General features: G+C 58.6%; 1 protein-coding gene across 1 annotated transcript in view; it reads left to right on the top strand.

Annotated features, from left to right (window-relative positions):
- The window catches only part of CACNG4 (calcium voltage-gated channel auxiliary subunit gamma 4), a 48,007-nt gene extending 33,086 nt beyond the window's left edge, over positions 1 to 14,921 (top strand). Inside the window, exons 2-4 of the mRNA XM_036269216.1 lie at positions 6,264 to 6,347; positions 11,693 to 11,833; positions 14,383 to 14,921. Coding sequence (XP_036125109.1) covers positions 6,264 to 6,347; positions 11,693 to 11,833; positions 14,383 to 14,921 — 764 coding nt within the window. The remainder of the gene's footprint in view (positions 1 to 6,263; positions 6,348 to 11,692; positions 11,834 to 14,382) is intronic.
- Positions 14,922 to 16,432: the final 1,511 nt, after the last annotated feature.

The raw sequence follows: 16,432 nt of genomic DNA on the forward strand, positions 1-16,432 counted from the left end.
AGCTCTGCCAGGGCTCAGGACAGGAGCCCACGACCTAGACACCTCCGGACCCTTCCCCTGCCTGCCTGCCCATGTCACTACCCGAAACGAGACTGTCACTTGTTTTCTCTTCCTGTCTTACCAGCTGCCCCCCCAGAATGGGAGCTTGGGGCGATACCTAGCTCAGCCCCCGGCTCCAGCGCCGGGCACAGTAGCAGGTGCTCAGTACAGAGAGCGCTGGGGAAGGGATGGTGCAGGAAGCCCCACTCAGCGCCCCCTTCAACAGCCCCTTCTGCTGTGTATTCACGTCACCCTGTCCTTGGGCTGAAAGGGGCCTTGTTGTCTGGGCCTCCTCCCAGGCGCCACCAGCCCGCCCATCCAGAGCCGGCCCTGCAAATCGGCCCCTTGAACCCAGCTCGCGGCCGCTGCGGTTCACGCCTGGTCTGTGCTGGGAGGAAGGCCCGGCCCAGTGGCCTCCAAGCCCTTCCCGCGCTCAGGCTCCCGGACAGGCGTGGGGGAGGGGCCAGACGAGCGCTCGAGCTTCGCTGCCCGGGTTCCAGGCCCCGCCGCCATGTGCACACCGGGCGTCCCTGAGCCTCTTTAACCCGGGGCCGAGGAGACGTTCCTCCCGCGGAAGGGAGACCGCCTCGTTGTCCAGAGCTGAGCCTCTGCCGTGGGCTCTGAGGGAGGCCCTTCATCCCTAGGCCTCCTCCATCTTCCGAGGCGCCTTCCTGCAAAGGTGAGACGCGGGCTTCGCCTGAGCGAGGCTTGCACGCAGGCAGTGTGCGGGGGCCTTCCTCAGGAGCACGCGTGGGGCACGCCGGGGGCGTGAAACCCAGACAGTGCGGGGGCCAGGCTGAGTTCATCATCCCTTGGCTCAGTCCTGCTGTGCCTCCCAGAAGCAGGTGAAGTTCACCTAAGCGAGAAGGATGGGAACATGTATCCATCAGCTCCCACCCTCCTGCTGGAAGGTTACCCCGGGGCGGGAGTCCTAATCCCTGAGCTTCCAGCTCCCACATGCGCGGGTGCAGGGCAGCTCCCCCGGGGGTCCACCCAGGGCCTGGGCAACAAGCAAGTAGCAGATGCAGCTGAATCGAGGCATCGGCAGGGGCCACGTGTGTGGAGCTGGTCGCTGCATCAATGAACAGCTGAGTGAAAGGTGGGCAGAGAGTTGGGGGCAGGCAAGGTGTCCACGCTCTCACTGGGTGCCCGCCGCTGTTCTGTGGGTGAGGATCAAGTGAACCAGTACCTGTGAAGACCAGTAAAGGATGACACAGACAATCGCCATTATTGTTACCTCTCCCTCTAACAGTCTTTTTTTTTTTTTATCCTCACCTGAGGACATTTTTCCATTTTGTTGTTCAGATAGAATGGGAGGGAGAGAGAGAGAAAGAAACATCGATGTGAAAGGGACACATCGTGTGGCTGCCACCCGCACAACACAACCAGGGCTGGGGACAAACTGCAACCGAGGTACGTGCCCTTAGCGGGAACCGAACCCGGGTCTCTCCGGACCGCAGGCCGACGCTCTAACTGCTGAGCCAAACCAGCCAGGGCTCTCCAGGATTCCCTTCATCACGACAGACCTCAGAGGTGGCCCACTGCAGAGGCACCCTGGTGGCCACCTCATCCCAGTGTGCCCTGGAGTGACCCTAGTGGCCACCTCATCCTGGTGTGCCTGGGACTTGCCTGGTTTCACCACCAAAGGTCCTGTGTCCTCCCCCCCAGACCTAGGAGTCAATCATCCTAGCTACAGATAAGGGCATGACCCCAGGGCATGACATCCCAGCCCAGCGGAAGGGCGGGGGGCACTCACCCACCAGAGGCTGAAATGCCACCCACACACCCTCCGGGCCCCACAGTTCCCATCCCACTCACCTGGTTCCACGTCCAAGTGGGTCTGTGCTCATCTCAGACACACCCCACATTTTCACTCAGACTCGGAGGTTCGGTTTCTTTTCCTATGCCTAATCGGTTCATTTACACACATCACAGAAAACCCGACAGAAAAAATGTGAAGAGAATTTTAATTCGCTCATAACCCGATCACCCAGAAATAAAACAGCACACACACATTACGGTGGTTCTGCCAGCTGTGTCCTGTGCCTATAGAAACCCCTGCACAGGTGTGGCTCATGATGCAGCACCCAGACTTCTCTACAGACGCTCCTAGAACCCTCGGGCAGGAGGGCTCCCTCTGGCCCAGCTCCCGAGTTGTGTAGATGAAGAAATAACTCCTGGGCCCGCATGACTGATGAAGTCTCCTCACACCAGAGGTTTCCTGACCCTCAGGAAGGAGAGAGACACCGTGTCTCTGGGCACACAGGCCAGTGAGCGCCTCTGTTCCCGCGGTGTGGCCAGTCCTGGATTTCAGAGTTAACCGCCCTAAATATCACTTAATACATCACATGGCCAATGGCCCGTTCACGGGGAGAGAACACATGTGAAGTGGATTAGAGACGGCTTTTTCTCTTACTTCTCCCATCAGCCATTAATTGTCTCCCTATTCGATGCCTCGGGCCAAGCTCACAGAATTCAATTTGACCTCGATGAATGTGACGTCCTTAGGACTAAACACCGCACTCAACAAGAACAAGTTGTGGGAGTTGAGACAGTCCAGCAAAGAAGTCCGGGGAGGCTGAGTCAGCAGGAACACCTGGTCCCATTAACAGGAGCACAGGGTCCAGAGAGGAGGAGGGGGCAGGGCCCACCTGGAGCGTGGGTTTCGGTGGGTGCTGTGCTTTGGGCACTGAGTTGGGCGCTGACCCAGAGGAGGGAGCTAGGCTGGAGAAGGGTCTTGGAACCATCAATAAAGAAATGCCCAGAGGGCCCTGGCTGGTTTGGCTCAGTGGTTAGAGTGTTACCAAAGGGTCTCAGGTTCGATTCCAGTCAAGGGCACACACCTCAGTTGCTGTTCGTCCCCGGCCCTGGTTGGGGTCGTGCAGGAGGCAGCTAGTCAGTGTATCTCTCTCACATCAATGTGTCTCTCCCTCCCTCCCACTCTATCTAAAGATAAATGGAAAAATATCCTCAGGTGAAGATTAAAAAAAGAAAGAAAGAAAGAAATGGCTGGAGGAACGGAAGATGTTTGACATTCATTTAGGAGAAATACCTGAATTCTTGACTCGAGGGGCAGGGAGCAGTCTCTCTCTCCTGGACTGTCAGCTCCACAGCCCCACCTCTTTAGACTGGGACTGGGGTCGGGCTGAGGGGCTGAGGCAGGGGGAAAGAAGAAAGGAAATGAAAGGGGTTGGCAGCAGAGTGACCTCAGAGTAATGCCTTCATGTGTCTTAGCTTCCTTCCACGTGGCGGGATCCATAGAGTGTGCACACAGCCCCGAGAAAGGGGACCCTACTGCTGCGGTGTCGTTGATAACCCATAACTGGGGGTGGTTATGCAGCCGCTAAAAGTGACTTAACATGTTAGACAGTGATTCCTTTCTACAGTTTCTGTTGAGTGTGAAATAGCCCCCTCGATGCAGAGATGAGGTTAGCAAAATATACTGGAGGAGATTGGGAACAGGCTAGTTTAGACTCAAGCAAACGTTTCAAAGCCTGAGTTTTATTGTCCGATCGATCTTATAAATATATGATCTCCTTCTTTCTGTCAAAGCGTATTTTCCGTTTAGCATTATCCATATTGGAGCAGATTTATTCCCCTGGTCCCGTGCTATTCATTTCCTTCGAGGGTGCTCAGCGACTTTCGGATTAGTATCAACTTATGGTATTTTATTTATAATAAACAGGTTTTCTTAAAAGTAAGATCTATAGGTATTGACCTGGAGAGATGTTTGTACATATTGTTGAATGAAAGGTGGCGACAGAGTATAATTTTATTTTTGAAATAAACATACAGGCATTCCCAAAGCCAGCGTGTCAGCCCCTTGTGAAACGAAACAGGCAGCTCACGTGTGAGCCAGCGTTTGCTCTTCTGAGCACTCGTCCCAGAGAAGCGGAAGCCGGGGTTCCTCCCCAGGCCTGCGCGTGAATGTCGACAGCAGCATGCTAGGAGCGGCTGGAAACAGTGCAGATGCCGAGAGCCAGGGCACAGCCGTGGAATAGTGCGCGGCCGTGAAAAGGAGCAAGCTGTTGACAAACAACCCGGATGAATCTCCAGGGAGGTGTGCTGAGGAGAAAGAGCCAGTCCCCAGAGGCCACCTGCTGGGTGGTTCCATTTATAGAACACTCCTGGAAGGACAGAACCATACAAACAATGTCTAGTGGTCACCGTGGGTGGAGGAGGGGCTGGGGCAGGAGCTGTGTGTGAGATAAAGGGCAACATGAGGGGTCTTGGTGGGGGTGGGCTGTAGCCATGTCCAGTATGTGGCTGAGATACTGCCGTTTTGCAAAATGTTACCATTGGGGGGAACGAGGTAAAGGGTGTATGGGACCTCTCTGTATTGTATCTTACAACTGTGTGTAAATCTACAATTATCTGCAAGTATAAAGTTTAATTTATTTTTAAAATAGGGGTTGATTTCACATACAAAGGGAGGTGACCAGCGGACTGACTGTTGACCTCTGGAAAACGAGTCTGAAGAGAGAGATTTACTTTTTTTCCTTTCCAACCTCTTGCTATTGGACTTTCCAACAGGCGTGTGGGACGTGGTGGTTGTAATTAGCTCCATAAAGTAGCCCCAAAAAGTATAGGGGAGGGAGACGAACAGCAGAGAGCTCCACAACCCCACTGCGGGGTATGGGAGCGGGGGCGGGCGGCTGGCCCACTCTGGCCTCCATGTCACCCACCCCAGCCATCCTGAGCCCAGCCTGCCCTGGTGCTGTCTCCTCTTGATCACAAACACGTGGTTCTCTGCCAGCTCAATCCCTCACGAAACAGTAAAGACCCCAGGAGCAGAGGGCGGGTGATTTCTGGGTCCAATAGCAGGTGAATCACCTGGAGCCGTCACCATGGGCCAAGAACCCTCTGAGCGCCCTTTGCACATTATCTTGTGAGAAATCCTTGGGGGACCAGGCCTGAGGTTGTCTCCATCCTGCAGGTGAGGAGACAGGGGCAGGTAACTAAGTTGGGCATGGTGGACGTGGCGCCGAGACCAGCCCTCACCATCCCTACTCAGCAGTGGCTCCGGAGGCCTTCGGGACGTGGGGGTCCTTACCCAGCACCCCAGCCCTCTGGAGGCAGCAGCCAGGATGCCCGCTGACGGGTGCAGCCGGGAGAGCAGCGCCGGGCGCCACGTCTGCCGCAGGCCCTGCTTCCCACGATGTGCGCGGTCAGGCCGAGCTGCAGGGCCAGCAGGGTGCTTGGCAGCAGCTGCAGAAGAGAAGCGGGCCCGGCTGGGACCGGGCCAGGCTGGCTGTGCAGGCCGTCAACACGAGCTCCTCGCAGCAGCAGGGAGGCTGACCGGGGGGGGGGGGAGGGGTTGGCTGGCGGGGCGGGGCCTGACACCCTGTGTACCCCCCTCTCCACCCGTGTCCAGTTCTGTCCTGGACGTTCCCAGACCGCAGGGGAGCAGGGGCTGGGAGGGCTGGATGGAAGGTCCTGGAAGGAGAACTGGCCTGCCCTCCTGCAGTTACTGCTTCTCACAGTGGGAAGGGGAGACCGGGAAGGCGATGCCTCGGCCTTTCTGGAAGTTTCTCTTGCTCTACATTCTCTCCTTTCCATCACACTGAATGAGAGGATTGGAATCATGTTGCCAACTGTGTGCTGAGTCAGCGTGTACCTGGGGAGGGACTCACCATAACTATGTGTTTGAGAGAAAGGGAAAGAGACAGACAGACACCGTGGGGGAAGATTTCATCCTGATTTACTTGACCCATAGCCCCTCCCCCCGCCATGGCCTCCAGCCCACTCTTCAGCCCCAGCCCCTCCCCCTGCAGGGACCCTTCAAAGCTCCAGCCTCCCTAAACTCCCCCCTCCCCAAATTCACGGAGCTCTGACTGAACCCTGTCTTCTCACAGCTCCCTTCTCTGCCCAGAAGGCCACCTCCAATGCAGTTCCCAGGGGCAAATTCTTTGCCGTTTCTTAGGACGTGGTTCTGCAGCCCCCCTTGGGTCGGGGATTGCCTGTCCTGCTTGCCCAGGGCAGTTTTGCTTGAGGGTTCTTGTCCCTGAATAGTTTTTGATGGTGCATCCTTTCACTCTCACGAGTGAAAACTCAGACGGGGACTGTAAATGACATGGTCAACCTTTGGGGGGACGCCTGAGCCTGTCTTCTCTCTTCGTGTCCAGAGCCTGCACGGAGCCTGCACACATGCAGTGACCGGGGCCAGAATGAACGGGCAAGTGGAGCCATGGACAGTCACAGTGTCTTTTTCTCTTTCCCCCCAGGGATCTATAAAGGGCGCTGCTTCCGGATCAATCACTTCCCGGAGGACAACGATTATGACCACGACAGCTCGGAGTATCTCCTTCGTGAGTGTCGAGAATCCCTTGCTTCCATTGTGTGCAGAGGGGAAGCCGGGTGGCAGGTGGGCGGCTGCAGGAATGATGGGCTCTGTGGGGTGGAGGGGGTGCCGCCCTCTGGATGCTCCTGTCACTCCCTGTCTGATTCGAAGGGTGGGGTTTTGTTCAATGTTGCCATGACAGGCTGGGTATCCCGGTGCAATTACTTGGCCGATAGGCTCTGCCCGGGGAGATGGAGACCTGGGGAGAGGAGGTGAGGGTGTGGGCGTCCCCACCCCCCAGGCTGCTGGGGGTGACAAGCTTCAGAGGAGCTGGTTGCTGTAGCTCGGTCTGGGTCCAGGAGGCTAAAGACACAGGCTTGCCCAGGCCAGGCAGCCCTGGGGGACTGGGACACCTCCAGCACATTCCCGGCCGGCGCCGCACCTACCCACCCCACCCACACCCCCAGCATTCCACTCTGGAAATTAGGATGCACACTCAGACAGCCTGCTGGGGGGCCAGCCTGCTGGGGGAGAAGGCTGGGAAGGCAGCCAGAGCAGCCTCTTCTCTGTGGGCCTTAAGAGTTTTCAGCACCCACGGGTGGGGCCACCATGTCTGCCCCTGAGCCCCTGCCTTCCCATGTCCTGTGGCTGGGCTGGCCCCAGAATGGAGCAAGTCACAGCATATACTGAACCCCTAGGACCAACCCAGCTCTGTGCCCCAAGCCCAGGTCTCATCCTGGGCCTCCCTGGGAGGAAGGAGGGAGCTGCAGCCAGGCAAGGAGCCTGGATACGGAAAAGGCAGGACCACCTGGAAGTCCTTTCCCCTCTGCATCAGCCTAGCTGCGTGGGGTTGCTCACATCGGCACCCCAGGAGCTCGGGCCTGGCTTCACTTACGGAGAATCGATGCCAGCGGCCTCAGAGGAGACAGTTCACTCAGCCCCTGCTTGTGGATCGTTTTTGTTGTCTTTTCTAAGAGAAAGGAATTGGATTCTGAGCCATCCAGTTCCCATGGAGCCTGGGGCAGAGTCAGACTGCTCTGGCCAGGCCCTGAACCTGAAACAATGTGGCCAGATCCTCCCCCCACCTCTCCTCTTCCTCCCACCTGGCCTCTCTTTCTCCTTTCTGGGGGCCAGCACTAAACCAAGCAGATGAGGCTTCGTACATAGGGCTGCCACAGATATTTGCACACCGCACAGCACTTGCTTAGACTATGGTGTAAATGACACCCTTTGAGATGTACAGTGCGTGGCCTGCACAGCCATCCAGGACAGCCCCTGGTTCTTGGCCCAGCGGCGATGGCTCATCCTGACTCAGAACCTGCCCTCCTCTGCCCCGCCCAAGGCAATCAGGTGGTTCTTAAGGCTGAGTGCAGATTTGCCCCACTGACCCACCTGGGACTGCAGGGTCGGCATTGGCGAAACAAACCACACCTTCGCCACCTCCCACTGCAACTTGCCTGAGGTTATGGTCATCGGCGCTGGCTCTTGCTCTTCACTCCCCCGAGCCTGTCCCCTCATGGTCCCCAGAGCTCCCTGAGGTCCCAGCAGGAAGCAGAGGGTGTGCTCAGAGGGTGAGTGAAGGGTGTTAGTGCGGGACTGTTGACAGAGTGGGCGAGGCGGAGGGAAACCTGCCAGGGAGGGTGAGCACCCAGGTGAGGACAGGGCAGGGAGGCCAGCGTGGGAAGCTGAAGAAGGGAGCCGCAGGAAGGGCAGGAGCTGCGGCCTTCGGGAGGGAATGCAGCACCTGGGCGCAGCCGCAGGAGGAGCCCGGAAAGGGCTGCCTCCCAAAGCCAGAGGCCAGGGCGCCAGTGACTCCGGGCACAGAGCAGGATGCAGATGGCACGGGGACCCGAGGGGCAGGCGAGAGTGCCACGCACTGGCACCATCCCGCCTCGGCCTCCTGCCCTCCTCAAACCCCAGCAGGGTGTCCCCGGGGAGGGCCCCCGCACTGATTTTCCCAAATGAAAGGGTGCTGGCAGCAACCACAGCAATGCAAGCTCTTTGGGGAGGAATGTTCTCCTCGAGAGGGCACGAGGGAGGCCAGCGGGCCGTTAACAAGCCCGAGACTCCAGGAAGGGAGGGCTGACTGTCGGGGCTTGTGATCCAGCTGCTGGTGGAGCTGGGGCGAGGGCAGAGTCGATTCTCCGACAAGGAGGGTCTTTTCCACCCAGGCAGCAGAAACAGGAATCGGCCGGACATGGCGCTCCAGCCCGTGGGGACCTGTGCGCTCGGCACCAGAGGGAGTAGGCAACGTCAGGGTCACCGCAGACATCCAGCCTGCGTCCTAGGGTGCCCGGTCCCCGGGACTCAGTCCTCTGGTCTTTGTCCAGACTATTGATCCAGGAAGTATGTAGGAGCGCAGAGGAGAGAGCTGTAGGGCTGATGTCTGTGGGAGACATGAGCTCCTGGGAACTGGTTTATTTGCTATTTAACGGGGCTCCTGGGAGCCTCCTGAGCACCAGGACTGCGGTGGGCACGTGGGGCAGAGCCATGAACTGGGCTCTGCCTCCCTGCTGCTCCGTTCTCGTGGAGAGTGCGTGTCCGAGGTCGCAGGAGGTTCCACCGCGGACGGCGGAGAGCCCGTGGGAGAGGCAGCTCAGCTGTCCAGGTGTGGGGCACCAGCCCCCACAGGCCCTCGGCATGCTCCTCACACCCCATCTGCAACAACTGAAGGACAAAGTGAGCCCCCGACCATGCGTTCTGAAGCCCTCCAGAGACCCCGGGCCGTAGGTCACCGTCCCAGGGCGTCCTGGCAGCCTCTGGGCTCTGTCCACAGGCAGCCCTGGGGTTGGAGGGCGCACCTTTCTCTTCTGGCCCCATTGGCCCCAGGGACTCCCAAGCATCTTGCCTTGGGCCTGGCACCCCTTTTCCGGGCTCTGCATTTCCAGTTAGTGGGTGACTTCTGCGCTGAGCCTCAGAGTGCTGACGCCGGAGCTGCTGGGTGTGCCTTAGGGCGAATAAGAAGGAAGAGCGCCAGGGCTTGATCTGGCCACGGACAGGGCTGGACATCGGCCCTGCTCCCCCTCAGCTCCATGCAAAGCCGGCCTGGACCTCAGCAACCTCAGAGGCACCAGGCTCCCTTCTCTCCACCCCTCCGAGCCGTCTGCAGGATGCGGGCCTCCAGGGGGCCCGATACTGGCTTTTCAGAGCCCACAGGAACCTCCTCCCGGAGCCCGCGGCTGCAAGAAAGCGGAGGGAGGAAGAGGACGTGGCGGAGAGAAGAGCTTCATTTACTGCCCTAGACAAGCCCCTCTCTGTGCGCGGGGTTACACTGGGGGCTTACAGAAGAGGAGACAAACGCCGGCTTCAGAGGCTCAGGCTCCACCAACTGGCTCAGCTGGTGAGGAGGTTGGCGCCGCCAGCGCCCTGACTCACTGACCCGGCAGGGGCCACGGGCCACGCAGGGGACTTCTGCTGGGCTGGGAGACATGCAGCACATGGAAAGTCAGAGCTCAGGGCTCCTCTTGGCGTCCCCTACCCTCCTCCCGCCTTCCTCCCCCACATGCTAAGGAAGGGGACCCACATCCCAAGCCCCTACTGAGTGCTTTATGAACCTTCTTCCATCACATTCTCAAAACCACCCTCATGAGCAGGGTATATCCTTCTTCTAAAGCTGCTGTAATAAATAAATGACCACAAACTTCAAACAACAGGAATTCACCCTCTCGCCCTGTGAAGGACAGAAATCTTCAGTCAGGGCACTGTCCAGGGCTCTAGAGGAGACTCCTCCTCCTTCCCAGCTCTCCTTGGCTTGGGGCTGCACCCCTCCCCCCCACCTCCATCTTCCCAGCTCTCCTTGGCTTGGGGCTGCACCCTCCCTCCCCCACCTCCATCTTCCCAGCTCTCCTTGGCTTGGGGCTGCACCCTCCCTCCCCCACCTCCATCTTCCCAGCTCTCCTTGGCTTGGGGCTGCACCCCTCCCCCCCACCTCCATCTTCCCAGCTCTCCTTGGCTTGGGGCTGCACCCTCCCCCCCCCCCACCTCCATCTTCCCAGCTCTCCTTGGCTTGGGGCTGCACCCCTCCCTCCCCCACCTCTGTCTTCCCACGCCTTGTTCCCTTGTGTCTTCTCCACTTCCTATCAGGGCACTTGTCCTCTGGGGCCCACCCTAATCAAGGATGGTGTCATCTCAAGACCCTTCATGGAACCACATCTGCAAAGAACTTTTTTTCCAAATAAGCTCATATTCATAGGTACCTTTATAAAAAAATAAGCTCACATTCATGGGTACCTTTTTAAAAATAATAGTAATAATAAGCTCACACTCATCAACCCATGCACTAAGAGGTCGCCGGTTCGATTCCCGGTCAGGGCACATGCCCAGGTTGTGGGCCCGATCCCCAGTGGGGGGCATGCAGGAGGCGGCCAATCAATGTTCTCGCTCATCGATGTTTCTCTCTCTCTCTCCCTCTCCCTTCCTCCCTCTCTCTCTAATATCAATAAAGGAAAAAAACTTTTAAATAAGCACACATTCATAGGTACTGCTGCTTAGGACTTGGACACGTCAGGATTTTGCCACAATTCAACCCCTTACCAGCAGGTATTGCTACTCTCCCAGGTCATAAAACAGGACAGTGGCAGAGCAAAGGTGTGACTTTTTCTTCGTTGGACACCATGGCCCACGTGTGTCCCTTTGTCCAGCTGCCTCCTTCTCTGTGACCTCAGGAGGCTGTGCGCTTCCACGTCCTCGTCTGCCGACAGTGCGACAACAACAGTGAGGTCCTGGCAGAGAGAAGGCCTGTCACTGGGGCGGTTCGTGCCCTGGCCAGGCCCCGTGCTAAGCCCTTTATTTGTACAGCACCAACCACAGGATGTAGGCACATTATGAACTGTATTTCACAAATTGGGAAAGTCCGTTTTAGAGAGGAGACGTGACTTGCCCAAGGCCATACAGCCAGCAGTCACTGGGCAGGACCTGTGCCCCACCCACCCACCCAGTGCCAACGCCTGTGTCCTCAGCCACCCCCTGGGCTGCCTCGTGAGGATGTCGCTTCCCAGCCTTCCAGAGGCTTCGTGGAAACCGTGACCAAGAAGGGGCTCGCTGGGCTGTGAGGTGCCATCGGATGGGAGGCAGTCCAGTGTTTCATGGCTGTGTGGGGCCTCCCTGCAGCCCCCGAGGGGCTCTCCTCCCTTCCGGGGGCAGAAAACGATTCACACCCAGGAAGAACCTCAGCAAGATCTGGGCGACATGTCACCGGCATTTACCTCCAGCCCAGCTGCCCCACCCGCCCCAGTTCCCAACGCACCATGGTCTCCCTCTGGGGGAAGTCAGGGTGCTGGGCCTGGTCTTTGGGGTCCCCGGCCAGCACCGTGGCCCTGCCCAGGTGCTGGCGGCCGGTCTCACGGCCCCTCCACTCTGTCTCCCGCCCGCCAGGCATCGTGCGTGCCTCCAGCGTCTTCCCCATCCTCAGCACCATCCTGCTCCTGCTGGGTGGGCTCTGCATCGGCGCCGGGAGGTTCTACAGCCGCAAGAACAACATCGTCCTCAGCGCCGGCATCCTCTTTGTGGCTGCAGGTGAGCCGCCCGCTCTGGCCCCCACTGCATGGGGCACGTCCCGGTGGGGCGGGGCAGACTGCATAGCCTGGCATGTGATTGACCTCAAATGTCCGGGTGTGGGGTGGCTGGGGCAGGGTGTGGGGAGCAAACTGCTTAGTGGCTCCAGGGTCTCCTTTTGGGGTGACAAATGTTCTGGAACTAGACTGAGGTGGTGGTTGCACATCGTGAGTGTACTTGAATGTACCTGAAAGGGTTCATTGTATGTTATGTGAATTTCACCTCCATAAAAAATAAGTCCAGCCCTGGCCTGTTTGGTTCAGCGGTCAGAGCGTCGGCCTGCGGTCCAGAGAGTCCCGGGTTCGGTTCCTGCTCAGGGCACATACCTCAGTTGCAGTTTGTCCCCGGCCCTGTTTGGGGTTGTGTGGGTGGCAACCAGTCGATGTGTCCCTTTCACGTCGATGTTTCTCTCTCTCTCTCCCTCCCTCCTGCTCTGTCTGAAGATAAATGTAAAAAAGTGTCCTTTGGTGAGGATTAAAAAATAATAATAATAAAATAAGTCCAGCCCTGGCCAGTTTGACTCAGCGGTTAGAGTGTTGGCCCATGAACCAGAGTCCCGGGTTCAGTTCCCGCTAAGGGCATGTACCTTGGTTGCGGTTTGTCCCTGGCCCTGGTTGGGGTTGTGCGGGTGGCAGCCACTCGATGTGTCTCTCTCACATCGATGTTTCTCTCTCTCTCTCTCTCTTCCTCCCTCTCTCTCTCACACTCTGTCTGAAGATAAATGCAAAAAATGTCCTTGGGTGAGGATAGAAAAAAAAAATTAAGTCCAGGTGTGCAAAGTGCCACAAAGGGGCAGTACTGTTGGCTCACAAGCTCATAACAGGGGTGCCTGGCTAAGCTGGGGGGTCAGACACCCAGAGGTACTCACAGACACCAGGACCTGAGCTGGCCAGGTAAAGACGAAGCAGAGAGGCCCAAGTGCCTGGAGCAGGGTGAGCTCAGGAGAGAGCAGGACAGACCCTGTCCATCCTGACTGCCCAACTCTCCTGGCTAAGAGATGGACACCACACCTCAGAGCCCCCACTGTGACCCAGTGAAAACCCACAGAGCTCGGTGACAGTAACAGGACCCCTGCCTAGTGCTCTCTGAGCCTCGATGGAGACAGTTCAGGGCACGTCTCGCCACTGCAGACGAGGAAGCAAACCTGGCCAGAGGCGGTCTCACAGCTGGTGAGTGGCCGGTCAGTGCAGAGTCCAGCGAGCACCCAGGTCTCTGGCCTGAGTCGCTGGGGACCTGTGGAGGGGGTGCCTGCTGGGGCAGAGCTCGGCTGGTATACCCTGGAGGGTCCGGAGGCACCTGTGGGGTTCAGATAAAGGTGCAACAGGCTCCCTTGTCAGGAGAAACAGGGGCCACCTGACTTCTTAGCCTCGTTCCTGTGAATAAGGGAGAGGTTACAGAGCGCAGAGATTCTTGTCCCAAGTTGTTAGCAGAGCTCCCGGCGCCATCCTAAGAGTGTTTCTACTTCCAGAGTGTCTCTTCTCACACCCGACCGGTGGGGGGAGCAGTGTGGGGGACGGGGCTGAGCTCTGCCCAGTCTCCACCCCCTAGAACAGCCGGAAGTACCCAGATGGTGATCACGAGAATCCCGGCAATGGGGGTGGTTGCGCCACCTTGCTGAGGATGGAGAGGGGACTCAAGCAGTGCCCAACCCACGTAGGTGCCCACAGGTCCGCCTCCTCCCCCATTTCGTCTTCTCCTCACCATTTCTCCTGGAGAGGGAAGAGGAGTTCTGTTTACATTATGGAACAGGGGCGGGGGGGGGGGGCAGGCTCGAATCTCATGGCCAGGCCGGCGGAAGCAGGGCTCCCGGGCAGGTCCTGTGCGCTCTCTTCTACACCCCTTCGGCTTTGTTTCCTTCCAGGGCAATAAATATATGGGGGGATGTGCACATGTATCTAAAGGGGGAAGTAGATGTGTCAGGAGCATGGTGTGTGTGTGGGGGGGGGGAGATGTTGGGAGAGAGAGCCTATATTTAGGGTCAAGACCTTCATCTGGTTTGTTCGGGCAGGGTCTCTGGTCTCCTTAGCAGAAATACTCTGCCCCCTACACTGGGATCGGCAGTAGGAAAATGGACAAAGGACATGGCAGTGTCCTCTCCAGCTACATTCCCAAGGCCATCGGGGCAAGTTACCCCAGCCCTCCTCCTATCAATGCCACCGCTCCCCGATTTCTCACCCCGCCCCCCCATCCTGGAACTGCCACTCACTCACTCACCCTCTGCCCACCATCAGCCTCTGAGAACGAAGGAAAGGGACCTGACAGAGGCTGGATAGAAGAACCATATAAGAAAGACAATAACAGCAGCCACCTTGCTTCATTGTGTCCCTCATCTGAACTTTGCACTCTGTTACCCATTCAAATCAGTTACTTAGAAGACATGTTGTAAACCAGAATAAAGCAACCCATCAAAGTAGGGAGTGGCCAACAGCCCCTCCTCCACCTGCTCCCTGTCCCCTCTGGGTCTAACCTCTGCCTCTCCCCTCCTGCCCCCTCTCCTCCTTCCCTTTCAGGCCTCAGCAACATCATAGGAATCATCGTCTACATTTCCAGCAACACGGGGGACCCAAGCGACAAGCGCGACGAAGACAAAAAAAACCATTACAACTACGGCTGGTCTTTTTACTTCGGAGCCCTGTCATTCATTGTGGCCGAGACCGTGGGCGTCCTGGCCGTGAACATTTACATTGAGAAAAATAAAGAGTTGAGGTTTAAGACCAAACGGGAGTTCCTGAAGGCTCCCTCCTCGTCCCCCTACGCCAGGATGCCCAGCTACAGGTACCGGCGACGGCGCTCTCGGTCCAGCTCCAGGTCCACCGAGGCCTCTCCCTCCAGGGACACGTCGCCCGTGGGCCTGAAGATCGCCGGGGCCATTCCCATGGGCGAGTTGTCCATGTACACGCTGTCCCGGGAGCCCCTCAAGGTGACCACCGCGGCCAGCTACAGCCCAGGCCAGGAGGCCAGCTTCCTGCCGGTGCACGACTTCTTCCAGCAGGACCTGAAGGAAGGCTTGCATGTCAGCATGCTGAACCGGCGGACGACGCCCGTGTGAGCGCCCTGCTGGCACCAGCCTCTCTGCAGAAAGGCTGCTGGGATCCCAATGAGGGCATCGGACCCTTCAGCTGGGCCCGCCATGGACCGAAGCCAAACCCAACCCTCCCTGGTCTCCGGATGCCTCGCGGGCTGGCACGGAGCAAAGCGCCAGGAGGCTGGAAGCAGAAGCCGGAGGCTGACCTTACCCCCCGAAACGGTGTTGTGATGCCCTGGGTTCCGAAACCCCCCAGGAGGCCCAGGCTGTGCTGGGGCTGCCCAGCCTCCACCAGCCCGAGAAAACAAAATCGAGCCATTCTCTCCTCTTGGAGACAGATGTTTCCAGAAGAAGGAGCTTTCGGGGCCTTCCCTCCCCGCCTGGGCACACGGGGGCCTGAGGACACGGCCCAGCTGCTTTTCAACCTGGGTTCCTGAACCTGGGAGCCGAAGCCTGCCCCTTGCTTCCCGTCTCCCCACCCGTCTGTCTGTCCGTCTGTCTCTGGCAGTGGCCTGTGCTGAAGTAACTGTGATCCTGAGGAGAAAGCCCTGCGGCCAGCTGGTGCTCGGACCCGGGGCCGGCGCCCCTCAACCTCCACGGCCGGGGGGCCTTGGCGGGCCCGGCGTGAGGCGAAGGCCAGAGTCTGTTGCTGGCTTTCCTGACTGCTTCTGGAAGTTTCTGCCTCACACAGAAAGGGCAGAATGCACTGACTGTACTTGAGCGTCCGGAAGGTTCCCGGGGTCACGGGAAAGGTGGCCCTATGGCCCTGGCTGTGTCCGAGGAGCAGCTCTGTCCCTCCTGGGGAAGAGGACTCCAGACATGCCACACACAGTGGTGTCGCCAGGAGCTGAACTTCTGGGCAAGAAAGGGAGACCCAAGGCCGAACCGTGACCCAAACATCAGAAAACAGACGTCCGTTTCCTAGGTGGTTATTCATCACGAGTCACTGCAAAGAAGCGGCAGGAGAGCACGTCCAGTCACCCCTCGCCTCCGGAAGCAGCGGGACACCCCCGGCCCGGTCCTGTCATCGCTCTGCCCGCACTGGAGGGCTCAGCAGGGCGCCGCGGCCCCGTCCTCCTCGCCGGGCCTGCTCAGCGCTTTGGAGCCGAGGAGGCGGCTTCCCTGCCGGTCACCTTCCCAGCCACCCCTGCCCCCAGCCCCCAGAGAACACGGAGCATGTCCGGCTGGGAAGAAACACTTTGTGGAACACGGAGCTCACCCTCTTTTATATAAATCACGTGCTTTCTAAAGACAGGCCCTTTCTTACTTTTGGGAGCCGGGGAATCCGGCCTGCAGCAGTGACCCCGGACCCGTCGTTCTTGGAAGTGACGAGCAAATTCTTACCTCAGCCACCTGCTCACGACCCCTGGGTGCACCGGCCCCTGGAGTTCAGACCCCGGCCAAGGTCACTGCCACCCTCCGTCCGCCCCCAGGAGGACATGTCCCCAGGACGGACTGCGTGCCAGGCCCTGCGCGTGCTCTGTGCGGGTCTGTCCCAGCGCGTGCAGCCGGGGGTGCGGGGGGTCGCGGAGCGC

Source organism: Molossus molossus, unplaced genomic scaffold (genome assembly GCF_014108415.1).
Source record: "Molossus molossus isolate mMolMol1 unplaced genomic scaffold, mMolMol1.p scaffold_m16_p_19, whole genome shotgun sequence".
NCBI lineage: Eukaryota > Metazoa > Chordata > Mammalia > Chiroptera > Molossidae > Molossus > Molossus molossus.